Source organism: Gopherus flavomarginatus, chromosome 6 (genome assembly GCF_025201925.1).
Source record: "Gopherus flavomarginatus isolate rGopFla2 chromosome 6, rGopFla2.mat.asm, whole genome shotgun sequence".
Classification (NCBI taxonomy): Eukaryota; Metazoa; Chordata; order Testudines; family Testudinidae; genus Gopherus; species Gopherus flavomarginatus.
In genome coordinates, this window is record NC_066622.1 from 68,457,263 (window position 1) to 68,484,108 (window position 26,846).

At 45.8% G+C, this 26,846-nt stretch overlaps 1 protein-coding gene across 3 annotated transcripts in view; it reads left to right on the forward strand.

Moving 5' to 3' along the window:
- The window catches only part of TLL2 (tolloid like 2), a 199,224-nt gene extending 189,802 nt beyond the window's left edge, over positions 1–9,422 (forward strand). For all 3 annotated transcript variants that reach the window (XM_050960073.1, XM_050960074.1, XM_050960075.1), the window contains 3 exons: positions 2,399–2,612; positions 3,481–3,731; positions 6,684–9,422. In XM_050960073.1, coding sequence (XP_050816030.1) covers positions 2,399–2,612; positions 3,481–3,731; positions 6,684–6,818 — 600 coding nt within the window. In that variant the 3' untranslated portion in view covers positions 6,819–9,422. The remainder of the gene's footprint in view (positions 1–2,398; positions 2,613–3,480; positions 3,732–6,683) is intronic.
- Positions 9,423–26,846: the final 17,424 nt, after the last annotated feature.

Here is a 26,846-nt window from a genome sequence, read left to right on the forward strand (position 1 = left end):
CACAGGCTGTTAATGAACCCAATAACTTGTGTCTGGATAAAGCATCTCTTCCAGAAAGTCATCGAGTCTTGATTTGAAGACAAAGAGAATCCACCTTGATAGTCTGTTCCAATATTTAATCACCTTCACTTAAAAAAAAAAAAGTAATAATTGGGCCTTAATTCTAAGTTGAAGTTGTCTGGCTTTAGCTTCCAGCCATTGGTTATTGTGCTGCCTTCCTCTGCTAGATTAATGGGCCCTTTAGTACTGGGCATTTTCTCCTTGAGAATGTATCTTAGAAACACCATAATCGAGCCACCTCTCAATCTTCTTGCGGAACAGAATGAGCTCTTTAAGCCTGTCACCGTGAGGCATTTTTCTCCAGCCTTCAAATTTTGTGACTCTTTTTTCTGCATCCTTTCCAATTTTTCAACATCCTTCTTATAATGTGGATACCAGAACTGTATGCAGTATTCTGGTACTGGTCTCCCCAGTGCCATAGATGGAGGTAAAATCACCTCCCTTCTCTTGCTTACTAGTCTCCTGTTGATACATCCAAGGATCGCATCGCCACAGCAGTGCATGGAGAGCGCACGTGAGTTGCTTGTCCACTGTGACCTCTAAATCCTTTTCAAAGTCACTGTGTTCCTTGTTCGCAGATGGATAACTTTGCATTTGCTTGTATAAAAACACATTGTATTTGTAACAGCCCAACTTACCAAGCGATCCAGAACGCCCTCTCCTCCTCATTGTTTACCCCTTCCCCTGTCTGTGTCATCTCCGACCTCTATCAGCAGGGATTTGAGGTTTACTTCCAGATCATTGATAAAAATGGTGACTAGTAATATTGGCAAGCATCCCTGCAGCACCTCATTAGCAGCATCTCTGTTATTTGATGATGCCCCACTCACCACTGCTTTTAGAGATCTGTCAGTTAGCCTGCTGCTAATCCATTAAATCCTTAATCCAGTTCTTGATAGTGGCAAAATGTATTGTGATCCTCAGATGGAAGATGCTGCAGAAGGACAAAAAATATGACAGTGAGGAGAGACGTTTCCCATACGTGAACACTATGAATCAATCCTGAGCTCTAGTATAGTGTTGGGGTGTTTTGGTAATTTTCTATATGACCACAGCTGACCTGAATGAGAGGCAGAGCCGGGGGCACCTTGCAACTTTTTTTCAGCCTTCTCATGCTTATGCGCTAGGGTACAGTCTTTAATTACAGGATCACATGCTATTTTTCCTGCAGGATCCCTGTCTCATTCAGTGCACAGCCTGGACCCACTCTGGGGATGAATCAAGGTTGTCCAGTGAAGGAGGCTGCTGTCTGTAGGCCCTGCAGAAGTTGGAAGGTGTGCAGTGAATGAGGCAGGGAAGAGAATAGGAAGGTGAATGTCACCCTGGATTCTCTTCTACCATGGAGTCCTTGTGTGATGCTGGGCAATTCACTTAACCTACTGTTTTCACAGGTGGCCCCTAATGGTGTGTTCCTCTTTTTCTGATGTTCAGTCTGAGACACTTGGGGCCTGATGTGTGGAACTGCTGGGGGCTCCCATCTGCAGCTGATGTCTGGAGCTGTGCATTGAACATAAAGTCACTCTAGAATGCTACTTACTCTGGAAAATGAGGCTGTAGATATCTCAGATTGGGCACACAAAATTTGTGGAAACATCCGACAGTTTTGGCCTTGATCCACGGCTGTAAAATGGGGATAATGCCACCAGCTAATTCCAAAGGCTTTTGTTGCAGATACATTCAACAGTGTTTGTGAAGCACTCAGATACTATGGGGTGAGCAGCATAGAAATACCAAGGAAGAAATTCATACTTTTATATTCAGTGCAGGATTTGGATTGTGTGCCGAAGCCCTGGGGCCACACACTGAATGAGGGGGCTAAAAAGAAATATTGAATAAGTACCTATGCACCAAATGATGCAGGAGCCCTATGTGGGGAGAATAGTATGTGATCTTGTATTTAAAGATTGTATCATAATGCATATGCACAAGGGGGCACAGTTAAGATTGACCAGGCAATCCTAACTCAGGCATTTCCTAACTTTCCAGTGCTTGGCTTTGCAACCTTAATGTTCTGTTAATGTATTTGTGGGGGAGGTAATAGAATATATAACATGGTTCTCAAAAACCATCAGATTATTCACAGCCCCACATCCACATTTACCCATGCAATCAGGCATTAATTCTGTTTATGCTCTTTCCAGAAAAGCAAGTAACTCTGCTCTTGTATGTGTCTGATTGGGTGCTACAAGGGGAGAGAAACACAATACAGTCTTGACATCATTTCTCCTTGTATATCCTGCTTTGCCCTGCATCCTGTGTTAAATACTGTCAGAGGAGTGCCAGTTTCTTTCACGTCTCTGGAGAGGTCTGATTCTCACTGTTGATTCTTGCATTGTAGACGTTCAATGAGTTTGAGATTGAGCAGCACCAGGAGTGTGCCTACGACCACTTGGAAATGTATGACGGCCCCAACAGCAAGTCGCCCATCCTTGGCCGCTTCTGTGGCAGCAAGAAACCGGATCCGGTGGTGGCATCTACTAACAAGATGTTCCTCAGGTTTTACTCTGATGCATCTGTGCAAAGAAAAGGTTTCCAAGCAAAGCATAGCACGGGTAAACTGGGTTTTCTGCTGCTACTCCAATGCTACTGGGAAGGCTGCAGCTCTTACAGTGTATATTGCTAGGGCAAGAGAGACCTCCAAAATCAGACAGCGCTCATTCACATAAGACTAGACAGGTCACAATAAAGTTGTTCCCAAAGAAATGACCCAATCTGAGTGTTAACCAGCAAATACAGACTATGCCAACAAGCAACTGGAGCATCCATTGCATTGTACCATTCATGCCAACCATCCCCTACCTGTATGGGACTTGCCTGTTCTAACTTCTAGCTTCCTACGTGCTGTCTGCATGGGGAGAATTACCAGCCTAGCTATAGCCAGTAATCATCTACATATGGATACTCTTATCCTGGAATAAGAGTGTTTTCCCTCTGATTTAGCTTCTACTACTCTCAAAGCAACATAAACTAAACCAGGAGAAAGTGCTCTTATTTCAGGGTAAGTGTCCCCATGGGGAGTTTTACCAGTATATGCCAATATAATTATACCCATACAGTTGTGGGAATTTTCCCCGTGTAGCCAAGTCCCTAGGTTTTAAGGCCAGAAGGGCTCCTCATGATAATCTGGTTTGACCTGCACAGACCATAGATCTTCACCTACTGATCTCTCTATTGAGCCAAATGTGGTTGATCTAGAGCACAATAATCTCTTAGACATCCAATCTTGAGTCAGGGGCTCCAGATGACTGGAGATTTTACCACATCCCTTGGCAATCGCTTTCCCCTCACTGTTAAATGTGCCCCTTTGACAAGCGCTCCCCAACTCTCCCCGCTGGGCGACGCTGGAAGGAGATGTCTAGGCCGTGTTGAGCAGTGGGGATATTCAGGAAGGCTATACAACATGCTGTCTCTTTGCTCCAGAGTGCGGCGGGCGCCTGAAGGCTGACGTACGAACTAAAGATCTGTATTCCCATGCCCAGTTTGGAGATAACAATTACCCAGGCCAGTCAAACTGTGACTGGGTTATCGTGGCAGAAGATGGCTATGGAGTCGAATTAATATTTCAAACATTTGAACTAGAGGAGGAGGCCGACTGCGGCTATGACTACATGGAGATCTACGATGGCTATGACAGCACCGCACCCCGCCTGGGACGCTTCTGTGGCTCAGGGGTAAGCCATGGAGACGTTAATTTCTTAGACGTAGCTGTATCCAGGGGAAGGGGATGCAGTGCGGGCATGATCCACCCTCTTTCGAGTCAGACAGACAACACAGTCATTACCAGCCCTGAACTGGCTACGAGCATCCCTTGTGTTCTGTTTCACTCACCTGCCTGCAGTTGTCACCAGACACCAGCAGAGGTACCTGCAACTTAATCTATACACTGTGCTGGATTGGTGATGCTGGGGGTGTGGGCTGCCCAGCCAGTGTGCCTGAGCCCTGACCTGGAGGGAGACTGCTGTCTAGGGGTAAGGAGCTCAGCCTCCAGCAATCCATTTAATCCTGGCCTCTATGTAGCAGAATAAGGTGCCAAAGTATGTTGAGGCCGCACAATGAAAAGAGGGGAAGAGGATGGAATCCGCTTGCATACGTAACCCACACCCACTCAGGATAGGGCTCTGTCCCCCTCGAGGGTGGCTGGACAATATCTGGAGATGGAAGAGCCAGCTACAGGTAGAAGAGGATTGTGAGGTTTGATCCAGAGGTCCCAGGTTCAATTTCCCCTGCTGTTAATCCATCCAGAGGCTCAGCACTATGAACGCTCATGAAGTCTCATCTGTCTGGAATTGACTCATGATGGAATTGCATTGACTGCTAGCTAATGTTTTTATGGCATGCTATCCCAGCACCTAGGCTGGGCCCCATTTAAAAGGCACCGTTGGGAGGATTTCACCTGCCTATTTTAATGAAGCAATTAAAATATAATTGGTCAAATCCTCCCAATGGTGCATTTTAAATAGGTCCCAGCCTAGGAGCTGGGATAGCATGGCATAAAAACATTAGATAGTGAACAATACACAGGACCTCACAGGGAAGGACAGCACCTGGGGGAGAAGAGAGGCATGTGGACAGCAAGGTAAAGAGGCAACTTTTTACTTGGAAATAACTGGCAGGGAAGCTGCAGGCTGGAGGCAGGGCTGCAGAGGGTCTGTAGAACTGCACATGCAGTGACTTTGTGCCTTTCGGCCACGGTGCCTTGCATGTTGGGCAACTACATTGAGTTTAATGGGATTGCATGGACTGAAAGCAGACAATTCACCTCTGAATTGTCTATCAAGGGCATCAAGGGAATGTTGGAATTCACTGCAGTTCCCAAGGCATGGGGTATCCGTGTCACAGTACTCCCTGAGCCCCCTTCCTGCCAACCTTAGCAGTAATGCCAAGGGCTGTGTAGGTCATGGTGGTTGAAATACCCTCTGCCTATGGAGATCCTCTGTGCAGAAAGGAGGTGAGTCACATGGACAGCAGCAGTGCAAGTCTAATCCCCATCCAGAGGCCCTATGTTGGGCCACCGCTTGTACCACCATGCCCCGAGGAGGATTGTCAGCAGCAGGGACTGAACTTGGCACCACTTAACATAAGAACAGCCATACTGGGTCAGACTAAAGGTTCATCCAGCCCAGTATTCTGTCTCCTGACAATGGCCAATGCCAGTGCCCCAGATGACTACAGAACAGGCAATCATCAAGTGATCCACCCACTGTCACCCATTCCCAGCTTCTGGCAAACAGAGGTTAGGGACACCATCCCTGCTCATCCTGGCTAATAGCCATTGATGGACCCATCCTCCATGAACTTATCTAGTTCTTTTTGAACCCTGTTATAGTCTTGGCCTTCACAACATCCTCTGGCAAGAAGTTCCACAGGTTGACTGTGTGTTGTCTGAAGAGATACTTCCTTTTGTTTGTTTTAAACCTGCTGCCCATTAATTTCATTTGGTGACCACTAGTTCTTGTGTTATGATCTAAGAGCATGAGCCTCTGCTGCCTGAGCTGAAAAATGCTGGTTCATTAGCTTCAGCTGGCTCATCAACTTCTGTGGCCCAGCAGCCACTAGAGCGGGATAGAGCCCACATTGAGGGGGCATGCATTGTGCAAGCCTCCCTAAAACACTCCGTCAATGCTGTTTATCAGTACAGGCCATCAACCTCTCAAGTAATGAAAGCTGGCACCTGCACTTAGAATCATAGAAGATTAGGGTTGGAAGAGACCTCAGGAGGTCATCTAATCCAACCCCCTGCTCAAAGCAGGACCAACATCAACTAAATCATCCCAGCCAGGGCTTTCTCAAGCCGGACCTTAAAAACCTCTAGGGAAGGAGATTCCACCACCTCCCTAGGTAGCCCATTCCAGTGCTTCACCACCCTCCTAGTGAAATACTGTTTCCTAATATCCAACCTAGACCTCCCCCACTTCAGCTTGAGACCATTGCTCCTTGTTCTGTCATCTGCCACCACTGAGAACAGCCGAGCTCCATCTTCTTTGGAACCCCCCTTCAGGTAGTTGAAGGCTACTATCAAATCCCTCCCTCACTCTTCTCTTCTGCAGACTAAACAAACCTAGTTCCCTCAGTCTCTCCTCGTAAGGCATGTGCACCAGCTCCCTGATCATTTTTGTTGCCCTCCGTTGGACTCTCTCAAATTTGTCCACATCCTTTTTGTAGTGGGGGGCCCCCAAAACTGGACGCAATACTCCAGATGTGGCCTCACCGCTGCCGAATAGAGGAGAATAATCACTTCCCTCAATCTGCTGGCAGTGCTCCTACTAATGCAGCCCAATATGTTGTTTGCATTCTTGGCAACAAGGGCACACTGTTGACTCATATCCGGCTTCTCATCCACTGTAATCCCCAGGTCCTTTTCTGCAGAACTGCTGCTTAGCCAGTCAGTCCCCAGCCTGTAGCGGTGCCTCTAGCCATCAAATAAGATGCCTTCTTGCATTTTATAAAGTGCCTGGGAAATGCGAGCAGGGCAGAAGGGAACGATACATTCTGCATTTGGGTCTAACGCTTGCCCATCAGACCTGCTGCATAAGCACAAGGGCTTTGACTTCAGACCCTCTGGTCCTGGTGAGAACAGTTACTTGTCATGTAGACTGACCAGTGTTTTGTTTTCCCTCCTGCAGCCTCTGGAAGAAATCTACTCTGCAGGGGATTCCATCATGATCCGATTCCATACGGATGACACCATCAATAAGAGAGGCTTTCATGCCCAATACACGAGTACCAAATTTCAGGATGCGCTGCACATGAGAAAGTAGCTTGGATGTTCCTCATAGACGTTCCCAGGTGGAGGAGTGAGACATCTACCTGGGATTGTTTTTAAACTCCTGGGCGCCTGACCTAAAGCAATGCACAGTATTTTTCTGTAACTAAAACTGAATGCAGTCCTGAAGGCTTGCCTTTGAAATTACTAGCATGACCCTCTCTTGCTAACATACCCAGAACCCAGTATTTTCTCCTAATCGTGACTGCCAGGGCATCAACTTGGTATTTTTGTGCACCTGGCCACTGGGCTGAATGAAGAAAGAATTTGAACTGGAAGAAGCCTTAGTCTATTGCATCCTCCCGGTTGGAGTGGCTCTTACTAAGTAGCATACACAATAGCTGTCTTAACACATCGTACTGTGAAACAGACGGCGTGGATAGCCACCAAATGGGATGGCCTTAAAGGAACATGGGGCTGCCTACACACCCCTTCCTTACCAGCTCGAACTGCTCTGTGCAATAAGTGGAAAACCACACAGTTGTGACTCCAGATAGCCAGATTCATTTTTATTTATTGTTTTGGTTATTCTACCTGTGTGTAAAGGTGACACACGGTCACTGTAAGACTGCTAGCTAATTGCACCATGTTCAACAGGAAGTCCACAGCGCCACAGTGTCATAACAGAAGCACTCTGCAGTGATGGCTAAGGACTAAGGCTGTGACTAATAGCAACTGCTGTGGCATTAGCTAGGATAAAAATTTGGAAGGATATCAACCCAGACCTTCCTTGCACCAGCTGCTCGCTAGCCAGAGTCGGGAAGCAATCCTCCCCCACAGGATTCCAGACTAGGTGACTCCCCTTCCTGGCCTGTCTACCAATCCCTATGTTCTTAAATAAGAACACTCCCCCCCCCACCGTCTTTGCTTGCAAAACGCCTGGTTATGCAGGATGGTTTTATTGCACGGATTTCCTTTGCTTCCTCCTCCACTAAATTATTGCTTCTTTATAATACCACCTCTGCCTTTGCGTTCTCTATTTCTCTTTCCACCTGTGGTGCTTTCCAAGGACTCCCCTCGCTGACTCATTGTTCTGTGTGATTAACTTGTCAGCATCCAGCCAGTTTTCTTGATTCTCTTGAAACACAAGGTAGGAGAATTCAAGAACTACTCAACACCTGTCCTGCTGGTGACCCAACTGATCCAAGGCAGAGAACTTGTAGCACAAAGCAACACTCAACCCCACACAACTCTGGCAACATGTCAAATGCATGGACACTCTAGTGAACAGACTGAGCTTGTTGGCTGGGAAGTTGGTGGTCAGCTGGCTTCTGTTTCCACTTGAGTCGCTGTATGATGTTAAGCAGGTCACTTAACCTTGCTGTGCCTCTGTTACTGATGCTGTTTTAATTTTGGTTAAAGCACATTGAGATGTAGATCTGACAACTATAAAAATAACTATGTACATGGCAGCCACTGGGTTAACCAGTGATCAAGCCGTGGGTTTGGAGAATTAACTAGATGTTTGGCACTTCTTTCAGAGAGAAACTGAGCCTTTTGACCAACCATTGTAAAGCATCGTGCTGCAGACTAGTGCAGAGTTGATCCTGAATGGCATTTCCTTAAGACACACACGTGGGCATTACAGCTAAAAGCTGTGGTATGTTAGCTTTAATGAAGTATTTATAATTGAGTGATTAATATGTTTACATAACCAACGTACTGTTAGACTACAGAGAGATGCCCTTTCACTAGTAAGCGCAGCCAGGTGTCAAATGCCAGGCACAAAAGTGTTCTTGGGGGACAGGTTTGTTTCCAAATGTGTTATAAACAAAATGCCACCCCTGCAAAAGTTCTTCAATGAAATAGGTGTCCAAATATTGTCAATATGGAGGTGAAACAAATGCATGAAAATATTTTCTTGCTGAAAACAAGAAAAGCAAAGTAATATATATACAATATATATAAAAATAAATGCATGTAAAAGACCAGTAGTCTAAGCCTTACACAGTGTAGTGTGAACGATACTGTACCATTGACCAGATCTTTTCTACAGGCCGTTTGAAACCATATTACTTAGTGCTTGTTTTTTAAGATCTGCTTTGTTTCTCTTCAAAGTTTATTTGTGGCCTTCTCTTGCAAGCTTAAGACAAGGTATATGATCTCTCACTGTGGTACACTGGAGCCTGTTGCATGAGTAAAGAACTCAGGGCCAGGAATATAATCTCTGCTTCTAGCAAAATAGAATCAAAATCATGAATTGCATTGCAGGCTGAAATTCATACATTAGTGCCTCTCTGGCTGGGGTAAAGTCTGTCTGGAGAGGGAAAAGTTACTTTAGAAGCTTCCTTTGAAATTAAGTATTTTCGCTTCACCTTTAACATCATTTCTGATTTTTCTTGGACATTGGATTGTATATTCTGATTCATTGCAAAAGTTTGCAATGTGGTTTGACCGATTTGCTACATTTGTTAGCATTCAGACAGGTGTTTTGTGTTACAGTTTATTAGCAACTGGTTTACTCTGTGCTTTCACCAAGGATGTGTGCAAAAATTTCTGTCCCTTCTATCTTGACTGGGCTTACAGTCAATAATTCTATATGCCTAAAAGGTTCCTTTTTTAAAAAAAAAAGTCCGACTCTTTAAAGTGTATACATATTTTGGTCTCTGTGTAGTTTTAAATTTCATGAAATAAAGTCCGTTTTTAAAAAGTCAAAGGGGAAGAATAATCTGAAATGTGTCTGTGCCCAGAATGATCTCTTGAAATTCAGTTATACGTTGTGTGCATGCCCCTTTCTGGTCTGGGGTAAGTTCTCTAATACAACGGTCACTCTGTCAACAATTATTTGAGTTCCAGTGGTCGCGCCTGGGTATTGGGTCACTCCACGTTGGGATATACCTTCTTCAGTTTCTGAAACAAAGCTGAATTTGAATGTTAAAAGTATTGCTAAATTTTTCGAAATAATGAGGGCAGTTGAAAGGCTGCAGGGCTCAAAGTAGAAGGTAGGCAGCTGGTCCAAAACACAGCTGCCCCCTCTCCTAAGCATTGCAGATAGAGAGAACACACCAGTGTACCTCTTGCATATTCAGTATTGGATCCAGACAAGGTTTTAGTCCGTGAGTGGCTTTGAAGAGGTGGGGAAAGAGGCCTGATCACCCAAAGAGTCACCGCCAGAATACAACCATTGACACCCGGTACCTGGGATGGAGATAACTGAACCAAGCTATTCTTGAGGCAGGGCATTTGCCTGCGGAGCTCTCACGCATGGGAGAGCAAGATGAAAGCAAGGCAACCCGCCTTTATACACACAGCCTTTTCCTTAGGGAAGGTGGCAGCACAAAGGGAAAACAACCCAGGCACAGTGCTAAGCAAGGTTACCATGAAATGTTACCCCTGTATTTAGTGCCTTGAAATGATTCTTCTCCACTCCACAAACAGGCAACACAGGTTCCTCTCCTAGGGCAGCACGGTGGTCAGTAGCCAGTCAGTGCTTATAATCAAAAATCGTTTTCTTCCTGTATTTGCTACCCAGCTGCCTTCTGTCCCCCTCCATTTCCTAAGGAACATGCCAGACAAATCTTCTCCTTGTATAAACGCCTACGCCTCTGCTCATCTAAAGACTAAAATGCCGTGTCATGTCCACTCAACACTTCACAGGACTTGGGAATTTGCCACTTTCAAATATAAGAACATAAAAACGGCCATACTGGGTCAGACCAATGGTTTATCTAGCCCAGTATCCTGTCTCCTGGTAGTGGCCAGTGCCAGAGGTTTCAGAGGGAATGAACAAAGAAGGGCAATTATTGAGTGAGCCATCTCCTGTTGTACACTCCCAGCATCTAGCAGTCAGAGACTTAGCGACACCCAGAGCATGAGGTTGCATCCCTGACCACCTTGGCTAATAGCCATTGACCCTTGCTAAGTTGTTCCAATGGATTATTACTCTCACTGTCAAAAATTTACACCTTATTTCCAGTTTGAATTTGTCTAGCTTCAGCTTCCAGCCATTGGATCATATTATAACTTTCTCTGCTAGCTTGAAGAGCAACTCAATATTTGTTCCCTATGTAGGTAGCTACAAACTGTGATCAAGTCGCCCCTTAACTTTCTCTTTGCTAAGCTAAAAATATTCAGCTCCTTCAGTCTATCTCTATAAGGCATGTTTTCTAATCATTTAATCATTCTCATGGCTCTTCTCTGAACCCATCTGTAATTCATCAACATCCTTCTTTAACTGTGGACACCAGAACTGGACACAGTGTTACAGCGGCTGTCACACCAGTGTCAAATAGAGGTAAAATAACCTCTCCACTCCTACTCAAGATTCCCAGGTTTGTACGTCCAAGGATCGCATTAACTCTTTGAGCTGATTATCCACCACAACTCCCAAATCTTTTTCAGAGTCACTGCTTCCCAGGATAGAGTCCCCCCAGCCTGTAAGTGTGGCCTACATTATTTGTTCCTAGATGTATACATTTACATTTAACCATATTGAAACATATATTGTTTGCTTGGGCCCAATTTACCAAGCAATCCAGATTGCTCTGTATCAGTGGTCTGTCGTCTTCATTATTTACCTCTCCTCCAAACTTCATCAGTGATAATTGTAAGTTTTCTTCCAGGTCATTTATAACAATGTGAAATAGCATAGGGCCAACAACCGATACCTGCAGGACCCCACTAAAAACACGCCCACTCAATGATCATTGTCCATTTGCAGTTATATTTTGAGATCCATCACTTAGCCAGCTATTAATCCATTTAATATAGGATATGTTAAATATATATCAATCTGTTTTTTTAATCAAAATGTTGTGCAATACCGAGTCAAATGCTTACCTCAACACTATTACCTTTATCAAACAAAGCTGTAATCTCAGCAAAATAAAATCCAGTTAGTTTGAGAAGATCATTTTTCCATAAGAGAATGTTGATTGGGATTAATTACATTAACCTTCTTTAGATTTTTATTAATCAACTCCTGGTATTAACCATCCCATTATCTTGCCTGGGATTGATGTTAGACTGACAGGTCTATAATCACCTGGGTCATCACATTTACCCTTTTTAAAAATTGGCACAATGTTAGCTTTCTTCCAGTTTTCTAGAATTTCCCCAGTTTTCCAAGACTTATTCAAAATCAATATTTGAAAGCGGCTGAAAAAAAGTCAAGGCAAATTCCCAAGTCCAGTGAATTCCTCAAACAGCTCTTTTAAAACTCTTGGGTGCATGTTATCTGGACGTGCTGATTTTAAAATGTCTAACATTAGCAGTTGTTGTTTAACATTCTCCTGAGATACTAGTGGAATGGGAAAAAGTGTTATCACATGATATGACTACATCATCATCTGTTTTTTTCCCCCCCCAGAATAGAAATATTTATTGAACACTTTTTCATTTTCGGCATTATCATTACCATTTTCATCTAGTAATGGACAAATACTTTTGTCAGGATTCTCTTTGTTCCTAATATTGTTAAAAACTCTTCCTTATTGTCCTTAACTCTGCTGGCCATAGATTTCTCCTTGTGTCCCTTGGCTTCTCTTATCAATTTTCTACAATTCCTAGCTTCTGATTTATATTCATTACTATCAACTTCCCCTTTATTTCGTTTGTTATATATATACATATACACACACACACACATGCCTTTACTTCCCATTCTAAACCAGGTTGTTTTTCTTAACTGGCATGACCTTCTTCCTCAACTGTGGGACTGTAGTTTTTTGGGCATCTATAAGATTTTTCTTAAATGATTCCCAGTTATCATTCACATTTTGCTGTTTAAATTCTTCCTCCCCTCTGATTTGGCTCATAATTGTTTTCAGCTTTGTAAAATTGGCCTTTAAAGCACCAGCTATATATATGACTGGCCTGAACTTTATTCGGCTTGCGCATTCTAAATGCGATCAAGTCCTATACCTAAGCTACCATTAATTTTTAGTTCTGTGATCAGTTCCTCTTTATCTGTCAAGATGAGAGTCTAATATAGAATTCCTCCATGTTGGATACAACATTTTTTGAGTTAGGAAATTGTCATCTATATCATTAAGAAATTCCGAGGATGTTTTAGTACTGGCAGCATAAATTGAACAAACTGAAGTCCCCATGTTGATGCTGCTTTTTTTTCTTACACATTACAGATAAGAGTCTAAGGAGCTGGTCATCCTGTTCCCTAGTATGATTTGATGGCCTATAGCAGACACCAATTAATATCCCGTCCTTTCTCTGTTAAGACACTGATCTGTAAGCATTCAAGATGATTTTCTTCTGAGGTGTCAGTGACTTGGAAACAAGTAATACCATTTTTGATATACCATGCCACTCCTCTTCCCCCTTTGCCCACTCAGTCCTTCCTAAATAGGTTATAACCAGTGATTTTCAGCATTCCAGTCATGAAAACCATTCCACCAGGTTTCAGTAAAACCAACTAGATTGAATTTCTGCTCATAAATGAGCAATTCCATTTCCTCTTGACTGTTACTCATGCTCCTAGCATCGGTGTATAAGCAATTCAAGGATTTCTTCTCTGTGTCCTTTGGTTCTTTGATTAATTTTGTTCTCAAAATATAGATTTTGTGCTAAATAAGTGCTCACATCTTTCCTCTTTTTATCCTTACCTTTTGTTGCTAGTTTAACACCCTTCTGACTACTCTAGCCAGCCAGTACCTGAGAAGATTGATCTCCCTTCTGCTTAGGTGGAGGCCATCCAAACTACACAGCCTCTTCTCCCTGTAGAAGGTGGACAAATGTTCCACAAAACCCAAACCCTCTACCCTCCTCCGCCTATCTAGCCAGCACTTCACTTCCAGAATCTTTGGCCTCGTATCTTCATTTGCTCTCAAAACAGGGAGCATCTCGAAGGAGATTGCTTGGACACTCTTCTTCATTAGCACACTTCTGAATTCCCTGAAGTCCTGTGCCATCTATAGCATGTAGAAGGAAAGCTGGATATTAAAAGGGAATGTGAAGACAAATATCCAAAGCTTTAAAAAAAGTCAAAATCAGACAAGCACATGCATAAATATTGATAGGATCAGAGCCCAACTGAAACGGGCTGTGCTTGCAGGGGTGTGACATTCCCCAGGGTACAATCTGGACTGGTAAGCAGTTGTCCCCTCAGTACTCCAATCTGGGGTGCCTTTTACACTGCTTTGCTGAGAGAGCAACCACTCCTGGTGTGAGTTTCCCAAACACTTCAGTCCAAGCACACTGATTCAGATAACACAATAAAGTTTATTAACTACAGCAGTGGTCCCCAACGTGGTGCCCGTGGGCGCCGTGGTGCCCGCTGGTGCATTTATGTGCGCCCGCCTAGTGCTCAGCAGGGGAAAGAAGCCACGGCCCTGCAGTTGCCGGGGACAGAGAACTCCAGGGCTGCGGACACCGGTGCTCTCTGTCCCCAGCAGGCGTGGGGCCGCGGCTTCTCTCCGGCTTCAAGGAGAGAAGCCGCGGCCCTGCGCCTGCCGGGCACAGAGAACTCCGGAGCTGCAGAGAAGCTGCGGCCCCGTGCCTGCTGGGCACTGAGAACTCCGGGGTTGCAGGCTGCGCAGCTTCCCTCAGGCTTCTCACTGCACTGCCCAGAACCGCTGCCAAAAAAACAAAACAAAAAAAAACAGGAAAAAAAACTCCACCTCTGCAGAATGGACCAAATGCTGCCCCGTAGTATGTGCTGATACAGGCATCTGCTTGCTCCACTAGTGCCTGGAGCCGGCCCTGAATGTGAGTATTCTTCCTGTATTGATACTGCTGTTTTCTTGTGCTTTGCAATTTATTATTTTTTTAACATTTTGCTCCAAAATGAGTGGTTCAAATAAGAGACAACTTATGTATTATTTCAACCCAGAGCGGGAAGAATATTAAATATGATGTTTTTCATATTATTTAATGTACAAATACAAAATAAGCCTTGAAAAATTGTTGGCGCCCACCACACTCTTCTGAAAACATGAATGTGCTACTGGCCACAAAAAGGTTGGGGACCACTGAACTACAGAAAGATCGATTTAAAGTGATTACCAGTAATGAGGCATAAAAGTCAGAACTGATTACAAGAAAATAGAAGTAAACACAACTAATGCCTAACTTAAAAAGCTAAGTGAATCCAAAGCAAAAGTCTGTCTCACCACATGCTTCATCAGCCTTACTGGCTGGATTCCTTTTGGCCAGGATCCCTCCCTCAGTCCAAATCTGTTTCTTTGTTTCTCAGGTGTTGTGGCTGCCATTAATAGAGCGAAAGGGCGGAATCACTTCAGGAGTGTTTTTCTTCTTTGAGAATCATCTCCAGCTGGGGTTCAGGAGACAGAAAGTCTATGGGGACAGGAACCACCAGCTGTTCTTTGCCAAGATGTAAATTTCTCATTCACACCTTTTTTCCTGCCAAAGAATGGCCACTTAACCAGGTACTGGTCCCTTTGATCTCATTGACACCTGGCTGAGGTGTCAATTTGTCTTTTGTCTCTGAGGAACTAGTTTATAGCAGCTTTTCTAAACTTGGAATATGTCTCAGTAATGTCATACAGTAGAATTCCATAACTTTATATACACTATTGCCACACATATTTTACCAGGACAATAATGATCAGCACATTGAGTTTTCAAATGATACCTCACAAGGCAGACTTGTACAAAATGAATTATAGTCTTGTAAAAGAGGTGAATATAGGGGTACAGACTGCCACAAGAGGTCTGTAATTATTCCTATCCTCTGGAAAGTTTAAAGTGGGGCTGATTTCTGATACACCCTGAGGTCCCATGAAGGATTTCCGTTGGGACACTGGCACTGACTTCCTCCTTTCCCCGGGTGTGCTCAACCTCCGCCCTGCCTTTTCCCGCCCCTGCTCCACCCCAGGTCCCACCCTCATTCCACTCCTTCCCCCAAACCCCCACCTCACTCTGCCCCTGACCCACCTCTTTCCACTCAGTTACGCCCCCTCCCCCCGCCTCAGGCATACCACGGAACAGCTGATCACGGTGGGCGGGAGGTGCTGGGAGGGAATGGGAGGAGTTGATTGGCGGGGTTGAAAGAGGGCAGGAGGTGCTGGCGGGGGAGGAGCTGGTTGCTGGTAGGGTGCTAAGCACCCATTAATTTTTTTCTCAGCTCAGGTGCACCCACAGAGTTGACGCCTATGGGGACAATCTTTGATCTGACATTCCCTCCACTTGCCAATAGACCCAGTATTTTGTTGTGAAAATGTCTTTGTAAATTTAAAGGGCTAGACTGTGGCACTAAGGCACAGCCCTGCCTTGCGGGGGAGCTATGGAAGTGGGCAATGAGATTCCTTGGGGCATGGCTGGTGCTCCTCCTTGAAAGGTACATCTGCACTGTGTGACTCGCATGGTGGTGTGTAGGGTATAGACACTGCATGCCTCCCTAGCATGGATATAAATAGCAGGGTAGATGGTGAGACGCTGTTTAGGTGAGTAGAGTCAAGACACACCAGAACCCTAGGGTATATACTTGCCATGGCTCTCCAAGCAGTGCCTCCCACGGCTACACTGCTGGTTTTAGCAGTAGTGTCCCGCTGCTGGAGCCTTTCCCCATTGCAGCAAGGAGCTGCAAGAGTCTCTCCCCACCGCACAGAAAGACTCCGGCAGTGGGGAAAGAGCCTGTCCCACTCCCATTGCTGGAGCCTTTCACTGTTGCATGTAGCTACACACCGCCATGTGGATGCAGCCTGCTCTTCACTGTGGTGTGTAGCTACACATACCCTACACGCCACTGCCAGCGAGTGCCATGTAGATATAGAGTGAGCATGTGGAACTGGCCTCCTGCTAGACCTCTTTGCAGATGCTAGATGCCACTAGCCTTGTGGACTTCTCATGCTCTCTGGGCCCTGTTCTCCCACTCAAGGGGAAAAGTCAATGGGAGTTGCTCTCTCATGTCCAGGGGTCCCATTTGTCACAAGGGTACCACAGGGGAGAGACTGCCTGTGTCCTCAACTTCCACCACCATCTCACCTTGCGCACCCAGCACAGGCACTACCTGGACCTGCGTCCACAGGTTTCCTCTCTCAATCACTGGAAATTGCATTTAGTTTCCAGAGAGGTATGAACCTAGGAGCAACCCCACAACAATAAGTAGCGAGGTGTGCTGAAGGTAAGGCTCGCTGGTCCATAATTCTAAAGATCGCCTTTGGGTAAAGGAGTTGCCTTTAGCGTTAGATCGTGTGTTCTTGTTAGCAGTGCATACACACTCAACATCATAAAAGTCGGGCAACCCACACGAGCGGATGCTAAGTAAGTAAATAAAAATTGTTCCCCATAAAAGTACAAGGGCAGTGGATGGAACAGGTAATTTTTTTTAAAGGCAGAATTTATGAAGGGTCTGGTGCTAATAAATTCATATACATAGCCAGGAGGAGCATGGCCAGACACCAGCAAGATAGGAAGGAAGCTGATTCCCACAGTGTCCCAGAGACCCAGGCTTTCAGGTGCTCTGCCCCGTCTGTCAGTTTAAGGAACTGCTGTGATCAGCTACTTTGGGATTCAGCCAGGTTGTCCCTGGATTAGGTAAATGCCATTGATTGTTCTCTTCCTGGACCTGCAACTTGTTTTGTGACAGAGCAAGACGCTCCACACAAGAAGAGTGCTAACTCCAGACTCGGCCAGTCAGCGTGAATATGAGCCAGGCTTTCTCAGGTAACAGTCTGACATGGTGAGTGAGAATAATTCTGTTTCTCTTGGGGGTGGGGAGGGGGCTTGCACTGCAGACTGATCGGACAGGCACAGAAAATGAAAGAGACAATTTAATAGACAGGCACGCCCTGCTGTTTGTGCAGAGATTCCTCACTAGTGTTTGCCCGCTTGCTCCTAGCCTTCATACCCGACTGACAATTGAATTCTCTCACACAGGTCCTCCTTTCATTCTTTTTTAAAAAAGATTTACCAGATTCTGATATTTTAAAGATCTGGTAAAACATCTGCATTGTCAGGCAGCTTTCACCTTGGTCATTTTAGTTCTCCAAAAGAATGACAGAGAATTTTCTTCCTGTAAGCGCAATAGCTGAGCAAACAGAGCAAGGTAGCTGCACTTTTTATCCTGTTATGTCTTTTTTCTTCCTTAAGTTGTTTGTTTGTTTGTTTCAATACCGGGCATCTGAGTGTTTTGAGCTCCTCTCCAGAGTTTAGTGCAGGGGTAGGCTACCTATGGCACGTGTGTCGAAGGTGGCACACAAGCTGATTTTCAGTGGCACTCACACTGCCCAGGTCCTGGCCACCGGTCCGTGGGGCTCTGCATTTTATTTTAATTTTAAATAAAGCTTCTTAAACATTTAAAAAACCTTATTTACTTTACATACAACAATAGTTTAATTATATATTATAGACTTATAGAAAGAGGCCTTCTAAAAATGTTAAAATGTATTACTGGCACACGAAACCTTAAATTAGAGTGAATAAATGAAGACTCAGCACACCACTTCTGACAGGTTGCCAGTCCCTGGTTTAGTCCCTGTGCCCTATGCCCCTATATGATCACTTCATTGGAGTTAGAGCAGGGATGAATATTGGGCCCCTGGGGTTGTACAGTTCCACCTGCCCTGAGAGGATTTCCCACTCTGCAGGGTGTATGCCCTTGAATCACACGAGGCTCCTGTTTAAAAATGTAAGGGAGAGAAGGAAAAGGAACCTTTTCTCTGCATGATGGGGAACTCCGCTCCAGGGCTGACAAATCGCAGAACAAATAATTTTCAATACATCATTCAGTGAATTTCATCTGGATTCACCAAATAGTATTTTCACCAGCAGGGCAAGTACAACAAAATATGTGACAAATGCCTGTGAAACTGAACTTAATAGAGTCATGAATTTGATTTGACCAGCTCTGTTAGCTACTTCTCCCTGGATTTATTTTTCTTTCTTTCAGTTCTTTCCCCTCCCCACAAAACTAGAATCTCTCTGTGGGTATGTCTACACTAGAGGATTATTTCGATTTTACAGAAACCAATTTTTGGAAACAGAGTGTATAATGTCGAGGGCACGCGGCCACACTAAGCACATTAATTTGGCGGCATGCGTCCAAGTACCAAGGCTAGCATCAACTTCCAGAGCATTGCACTGTGGGTAGCTATCCCATAGTTCCCGCAGTCTCCCCCGCTCATTGGAATTCTGGGTTGAGATCCCAATGCCTGATGGGGCCAAAACTTTGTCGCGGGTGGTTATGGGTAAATGTGGTCAGTCAGTCCTCCCTCCGTGAAAGCAACGGCAGACAATCATTTCGCGCCCTTTTCCCTGGATTGCCCGGGCAGACACCATAGCATGGCAACCATGGAGCCTGTTCAGCCTTTTTTCACTGTTACCGTATGTCTACTGGATGTTGCTAACAGACGTGGTACTGCAGTGCTACACAGCAGCATCCCCTTGCCTTTGCAAGTTAGCAAAGATGGTTACCAGCCCTACTGTATCGTCTGCTGCTTTGCAAGTTGACAAAGATGGTTACTAGCCATACTGTATCGTCTGCTGCTTTGCAAGTTAGCAAAGACGGTTACCAGCCATACTGTATCATCTGCTGCTGTCATGGGTGCTCCTGGCTGGCCTCAGTGAGGTCAGTTGGGGACGCATGGACAAAAATGAGAGTGACTCCCCATGTCATTGTCTTCTTTAAGTTTTGTCTAAGGGAGAGTCAGTCCTGCCTTGAATATCAGGCAAGCCTACTAAAGAACCAGAGAGGCAAACAGCCGCTCCGGGTCAGAGCCCCAGACATTCCGCAGAAATGATGAGCTGCATGCCATTCTAGGGGGTGCCCCTGCAACAATCCCACCCGTTGCTTCTCTCCTCCTCGACCCCTTCTGGGCTACCATAACAGTTATCCCCCCATTTGTGTGATGAAGTAATAAAGAATGCATGAATAAGAAACAACACTGACTTTATTGCCTCTACAAGCAGAGATCAAAGGGGGAAGGGGAGGGCGGTTGGCTTACAGCAAAGTCAAGTGAACCACCATTCTGCACTCGCTCAGCCTATAGCTGAAAATGGAAATCTGTGATAAGCACTAGGATAGAAGCACAGGCAGGACTGAATCTCCATTTGTGTGTGGGCCTTTGGTTGACACTGGTAAAATACTAAATGTTGCAGGATATATATGTTGGGGGAGAGTTCTAAATGGCAGCTTAATTTTTTTATTTGCAGCAAAATGTAGAGGTCTAAGTATCTGATTGTGAGCCCTGGTAGCAAGGGGTAGGCATGATCGCGCGGTGCTGCTGACTGGGGAGAGCAGTCTGAGGCAGAAGTCTCCAGCTGGCATGATATTCCAGGCAGGACTGAATCTCCATTAGACAAAACTTAAAGAAGAGAATGACCTGGAGTCATTCTCATTTTTGCCCAGGCGCCCCCGAACGACCTCACCGAGGCCGGCCAGGAGCACTCACGGGACGATGACATTGGATACCAGTCCTACTGCACCATCTGCTGTCTGTAAGGGAAGGGAAGGGGATGCTGCTGTGTAGTGCTGCAGCACCGCGTCTGCCAGCAGCATCCAGTAGACATACGGTGACATTGAAAAAAGGCAAGAAATGATTTTTTTTCCTTTGCTTTCATGGGGTTGGGGGCTGACGACATATACCTTGAACTACCCGTGACAATGTTTTTGACCCTTCAGGCTTTGGGAGCTCAGCCAAGAATTCAAATGCTTTTCGGAGAGTGCGGGAACTGTGGGATAGCTACAGTCATCAGTCGCCCCTCCCTCCATGAATGACCATTTCATTCTTTGGCTTTCTGGTACGCTTGTCTCAGCTCCTTAAGTTTCATGCAGCACTGTGTTGAGTCCCTGTTGTGGCCTCTGTCCACCATGACCTTGGAGATTTTTTCAAATTTTTGGCATTTCGTCTATTGGAACAGAGTTCTGATTGAACAGATTCATCTCGCTATACAGTGATCAGATTCCGTATCTCCAGTATGGTCCATGCTGGAGCTCTTTTTTGATTCTGGGACTGCATGGTCACCTGTGCTGATCAGCTCTCCATGCTGGGCAAACAGGAAATGAAATTCTAAAGTTCGTGGGGCTGTTCCTGTCTACCTGGCCAGTGCATCCGAGTTCAGATTGCTGTCCAGAGCAGTCACAATGGTGCACTGTGAGATAGCTCCCGGAGGCCAATACTGTTGAATTGTGGCCACACTAACCCTAATTCGAAATGGCAATACCAATTTCAGCGCTCTTCCCCTCATCGAGGAGGAGTACAGATATCGATATTAAGAGCCCTTTATATCGATATAAAGGGCTTTGTTGTGTGGATGGGTGCAGGGTTAATTCGGTTTAACGCTGCTAAATTCGAGATAAACTCGTAGTGTAGACCAGGCCTGTAATGCAGCACAGCTCTACCTTATTCTGTCCACCTTACTCTATTATTATTATGGTAGCATCCAGAGGCTTCATCTAAGATCAGAATCCCATTATGCTGGAAACCATACAGACCTGGTGCATACAGTTTAAACAGATGATGTAGACAAAGGACAGGAGGAAGGAAATAACATCATTTGACTGCTGGGAAACTGAGGCATAAAGCAATTAAGCGACTTGCCCAAGAAGTCTGTGGCAGAGCTAGGAACTGAATCATGTCTCCTGAGTCCCAGTCTAATGCCTCAACCACAAGACCATCTTTCCTCTATATCATTCGGTTGCATGCGTAAGTTAGACATGCACATATGAATGTGCATCAATTGCATGCACCTTATTCTGACCCTGTATCTCACCTATGCATCCAGTTCCTGGAAACATTTGCAAAGCCCATAAAATATAGAGTGATTTATCATGAAAGAGGAAGTGAAATAAATTAACTGAGCCTCAGAGAAGAGAGAGAGAGGAAAAATAAGGAACCAAGCGTACCCTGGTCAGCCGTCCAGAGGGTTGTGATTCGTAAGGCAGCTCAGGGGCCGTGCAGTGGGGGGTGAGAGACAGAACACACATTTCTCACCCAGATGTGGAGAGATTCTGTGCATATGTTTCGCTAACTATTGCTAGCAGCTGTCTGGAGCCCCAACTACACCAGCTCTCCCAACATTATTAGCTGCACTAGTATTAGCAGGAGAAAAGGCTAATGTAGACACAGGTAAAGCTCCCTGGTGCCCCCTTAGTCTGTGAGCACTGGGGTCCGGGACTGTCTAGGTGTCACTTATTTGTACAGTGCCTAGAACAATGGGGCCCTGATCCCCAACTGGCATCCACAAGCTCCATCACAACAGAAATTATAAAGATGATTACAGAAAAGCCTGGGAATGACTAACAGTTTTCAGTGCCCCTTCGCTGCCTGGCTCACTGCAACCCTGGCTGAGCACAGATGCCTCTCTTCTCTTTAGTCAGTAGTAACTGAAGCTAACATGCTAGGCAGCCAGTGGCTCCTTTGGGTACCTCTCCCTCCAGGCCTGGAAATAATTCAGTCATTAAGAGGTTAAGCGTTTTAATCATTTGCAGTGACATCGAAATTGGTCAGGTTATTAAACTTGCTAGTTTAGGGCTCGGAACCCAGGTTCAAATCCTTGCTCCACCACAGGCTTCACCTTAGTGACCTCAGGCATGTCACTGTCTTTCTGTGCCTCAATTTCTCCATCTGTACAGTGGCAATTAGAGCCCTGACTCACGTTCCAGGGACGTTGTGAGGAAAAATGCATTAAAGCTGGTGACATGATAGGACGCTAGATGAGGAGGGCTCTGAGTTACCACAGAGAATTATTTCCCAGGTGTCTGGCTAGTGGATCTGGCCCACATGCTCAGTATCTAACTGATCACCATAACTTGGTTGGGAAGGAATTTTTGCCTAATGTGGGGGGGTTCACCTTCCTCTGCAGCATGGGGCCTGGGTCACTTTAAGGTTTAAACTAGTGTAAATGGTGGATTCTCTGTAACTTATAGTCTTTAGCCCATGATTTGAGGACATCAGTAACTCACCCAGAGGTTAGAGGTCTATTGCAGGAGTGGATGGGTGAGGTTCTGTGGCCTGCAATGTGCAGGTGGTCAGACTAGATGATCATGATGGTCCCTTCTGGCCTTAAAATCTTGGAGCCTAGGTGCTCAGAAACTATGGGGATGAGGACAGTATAAAAGTTAGCCCTGGTGTACACTACAAACTCACATCGGCATAACTACATTGCTTAGCAGTGTGGGAAATCCGTACCCCTGAGCCGTGCAGTTACACAAACCTAACCCCTGATGTAGACAGTGCTGTGTCCAGGAGAGCTCTCCCATTGGTTTAGGGAGCGTCCTCACTAAGCACTCCAGCTGCACCGCTGCAGCACTCTAAGGCCTGGTCTACACTACAAGTTTATCTCGAATTTAGCAGCGTTAAACCGAATTAACCCTGCACCCATCCATACAACGAAGCCCTTTATTTCGATATAAAGGGCTCTTAATATTGATATCTGTACTCCTCCCCGATGAGGGGAGTAGCGCTGAAATCAGTATTGCCATTTCGAATTAGGGTTAGTGTGGCCGCAATTCGACAGCATTGGCCTCCAGGAGCTATCCCACAGTGCACCATTGTGACCACTCTGGACAGCAATCTGAACTCGGATGCACTGGCCAGGTAGACAGGAAAAGCCCTGTGAACTTTAGAATTTCATTTCCTGTTTGCCCAGCATGGAGAGCTCATCAGCACAGGTGACCAAACAGTCCCAGAATCAAAATAAAGCTCCAGCATGGACTGTATGGGAGATACTGAATTTGATCTCTGTATGGGGAGATGAATCTGTTCTATCAGAACTCCGTTCCAATAGATGAAATGCCAAAACATTTGAAAAAATCTCCAAGGTCATGATGGACAGAGGCCACAACACGGACTCAACACAGTGCTGAAACTTAAGGAGCTGAGACAAGTGTACCAGAAAGCCAAAGAATGAAATGGACATTCATGGAGGGAGGGGTGACTGACAACTGTAGGTATCCCACAGTTCCTGCACTCTCTGAAAACCATTTGAATTTTTGGCGGAGCTCGCAAAGCCTGAGGGGTTAAAAACATTGTGGCAGGTAGTTCAGAGTATATGTCTTAAACCCCCCGCCCTGTGAAAGCAACAGGAGAAAAATAGTTTCTCGCCTTTTTTCAATGTCACAGTATGTCTACTGGATGCTGCTGGCAGACGCAGTGCTGCAGCGCTACACAGCAGTATCCCCTTCCCTTCCCTGCCTTGCGGCAGATGGTACAGTAGGACTGGTAGCCATCGTCGTCGTCTCGTGAGAGTTCCTGGCTGGTCTCGGTGAGGTCAGCTGGGGGTGCCTGGGCAAAAATGGGAATGACTCCAGGTCATTCTCTTCTTTAAGTTTTGTCTAATGGAGATTCAGTCCTGCCTGGAATGTCATAGCAGCTGCCTTCCCCTCCCCACTTTGATCTCTGCTTACAGAGGCAATAAAGTCAGTGTTTCTTATTCATGCATTCTTTATTACTTCATCAGACAAATGAGAAGACAACTGTCACGGTAGCCCAGGAGGGGCGAGGGAGAAGGGAAGTAATGGGTGGCGTTTTTGCAGGGTCATCCCCTAGAATGGCATGCAGCTCATCATTTCTGCGGGATGTCTGGGGCTCTGACCCGGAGCGACCGTTTGCCTCTCTGGTTCTTTAGTAGGCTTGCCTGATATTCTAGGCAGGACTGACTCTCCCTTAGACAAAACTTAAAGAAGACAATGACCTGGGGAGTCATTCCCATTTTTGTCCATGCGTCCCCAACCAACCTCACCGAGGCCAGCCAGGAGCACCCATGACAGCAGCAGACGGTACAGTATGACTGGTAACCATCATTGTCAACTTGCAAAGCAGCAGACGGTACAGTAGAGTTGGTAACCATCTTTGTTAACTTGCAAAAGGCAAGGGGATGCTGCTGTGTAGTGCTGCAGTACAGCGTTTGTCAGCAGCATCCAGTAGACATATGGTGACAATGAAAAAAAACCTGATCGGGCTCCATAGTTGCCGTGCTATGGCGTCTGCCTGGACAATCCAGAGAAAAGGGCGCGAAATGATTGTCTGCCGTTGCTTTCACGGAGGAAGGATTGACTGACCACATTTACCCAGAATCACCTGCAACACTGTTTTTGCCCCTTCATGCATTGGGATCTCAACCCAGAATTCCAAAGGGCAGGGGAGATTGCCGAAACTATGGGATAGCTATGGGATAGCTACCTACAGTACAATGCTCCGGAAATCGACGCTAGCCTCGATACATGGATGCACACCACCAAATTAATGTGCTTAGTGTGGCCGCGTGCACTCGACTTTATACAATCTGTTTCCAAAAATCGGTTTCTGTAAAATCAGAATAATCCTGTAGTGTAGACATGCCCATTATATAGATAAGCCTTTATACAGATTAATTCTCATTCCCAGGGCTACCTCTCCTGTCTGTGGCGCACTTCTATGCAAGGCATGACCTGCCACATATCGTGTGTGTGACGTCACGTTCTGTGGAGGACACCATTTTGTTCTAGGGACACCATTATTATTATTGCTTGAGCCCCAGCACCTCTTTCTTCACAAATTAAGCACCACTTGTTCTTATGTATTTTTCTCTAAATAATTTGAGGGCCTATTTTTTACTGTCGTCGGCTGGCGCACTCACTGAAGATTATCCATCAGTCACAAGTGGGCATTTCCCACCCAGTCCGTTTCCTGTGGTTGCAGGGTAGAGAGAAGCAAATGGCCAGGGACATCTGTCTTTCTGCAAGTCCTTAATAATGAGCTCCTTTGTATTCATTGTTTTTCCTTACAGAATTCTACAAAATCCACACCGTTCCCTGAAAACTCAACTGTAAGTACACTGGGTATAGGTGAAAGGAAGGTGATTTATCAACTCTCGGGTTATTTGAGAAGATTGAGAGTCTGCTTACTGGAATGACGAAGGCAGGGAGGAATTCTGGAGAGGCTGGCAGAGTTCCACTCTGAATGATAGTTTTATCGCTGCTGAGGTTACCTTGTAATAGTTATGTGTGAGGGTGTCTAGAATCTTGTATTTGCATCTCAGTGAGAAACAAGGAGAGGGAGTGAGCTTATCCATTAGAACAGGGATCAGCGGCAGGGAGTTACACAAACCTCGAGTTAAATGCAGGGGCAGCTCTAGGTATTTTGCCGTCCCAAGCACAGCAGGCAGGCTGCCTTCGGCGGCTTGCCTGCGGGAGGTCCACAGTCCCGCGGATTCGGCGGCATGCCTGCAGGAGGTCGCAAAAGCTGCGGGACCAGCAGACCCTCCGCAGGCATGCCGCCAAAGGCAGCCCGCCTGCCGCCCTTGCGGCGACCGGCGGAGCACCCCCCGTGGCTTGCCGTCCCAGGCACACACTTGGCGTGCTAGTGCCTGGAGCTGCCCCTGGTTAAATGCACACTCGGACGGATGATAATACAGAAAACACATATTTCCTCTTCTTGAAATCTCCCCTCTCTTTACCTCTCCCTCCTCTCTTTTTTTCAAAATCACATGCATGCTGGCCTAACAGACCTCGCACGCTTAGTTGCTATTATACGAAAGATGGCCTGACACCTTGGCCTCACTTTCTCCTAGGTTTAGCGGTTGCAGTTTTCCCACCCAGGCAGCAGCTCACTTAGCTGCTGATGTACAGGTGCTAGGTACAATCCAGTTTGAAGTCTCAGCTCTCCAAAATGGAATAGGCAAGTGGGAAGGGGCAATATTTTGGTCTACTGAATTAGAGAAGTAGCTACAGCCACAAGGAGAGGTGCTACAGCTGCTTGTGCATAGCATGGCCTGGGAGGGTTTATCAGCCGCATACTGTTGTTATTCACGGTGCAGTTTGCCTTGCCATGGCTGAGCATGGCAGCTCATAACCACTTGCGTGTTCCAAAGACCAGAGGAGTTAGAGGGTTTTGTTATGACCTCTGTCTCTGGCAGTGGATTGGGGAAGAAAACACGCTCAGCTGGGTGTACTAGCATTGCATCCGAGCGCTGACACAGGAGATGTAGGATTTCTGAGTCTGTGGGCAAGGAATCCTTTTACAGGGCCCTGTCATTGGAGTTACGATGAGAACTGATAGCAGGTTTACCTACTATGAGTACACGTGTTCTTTGCTGGGTATTCTTACCAACAGGAGTATTGATTGTCCCTTCATGCTAGTTTTTCCTCCATGGGAGCTGCTATTCATTTTGTCCTAGACACAATTCC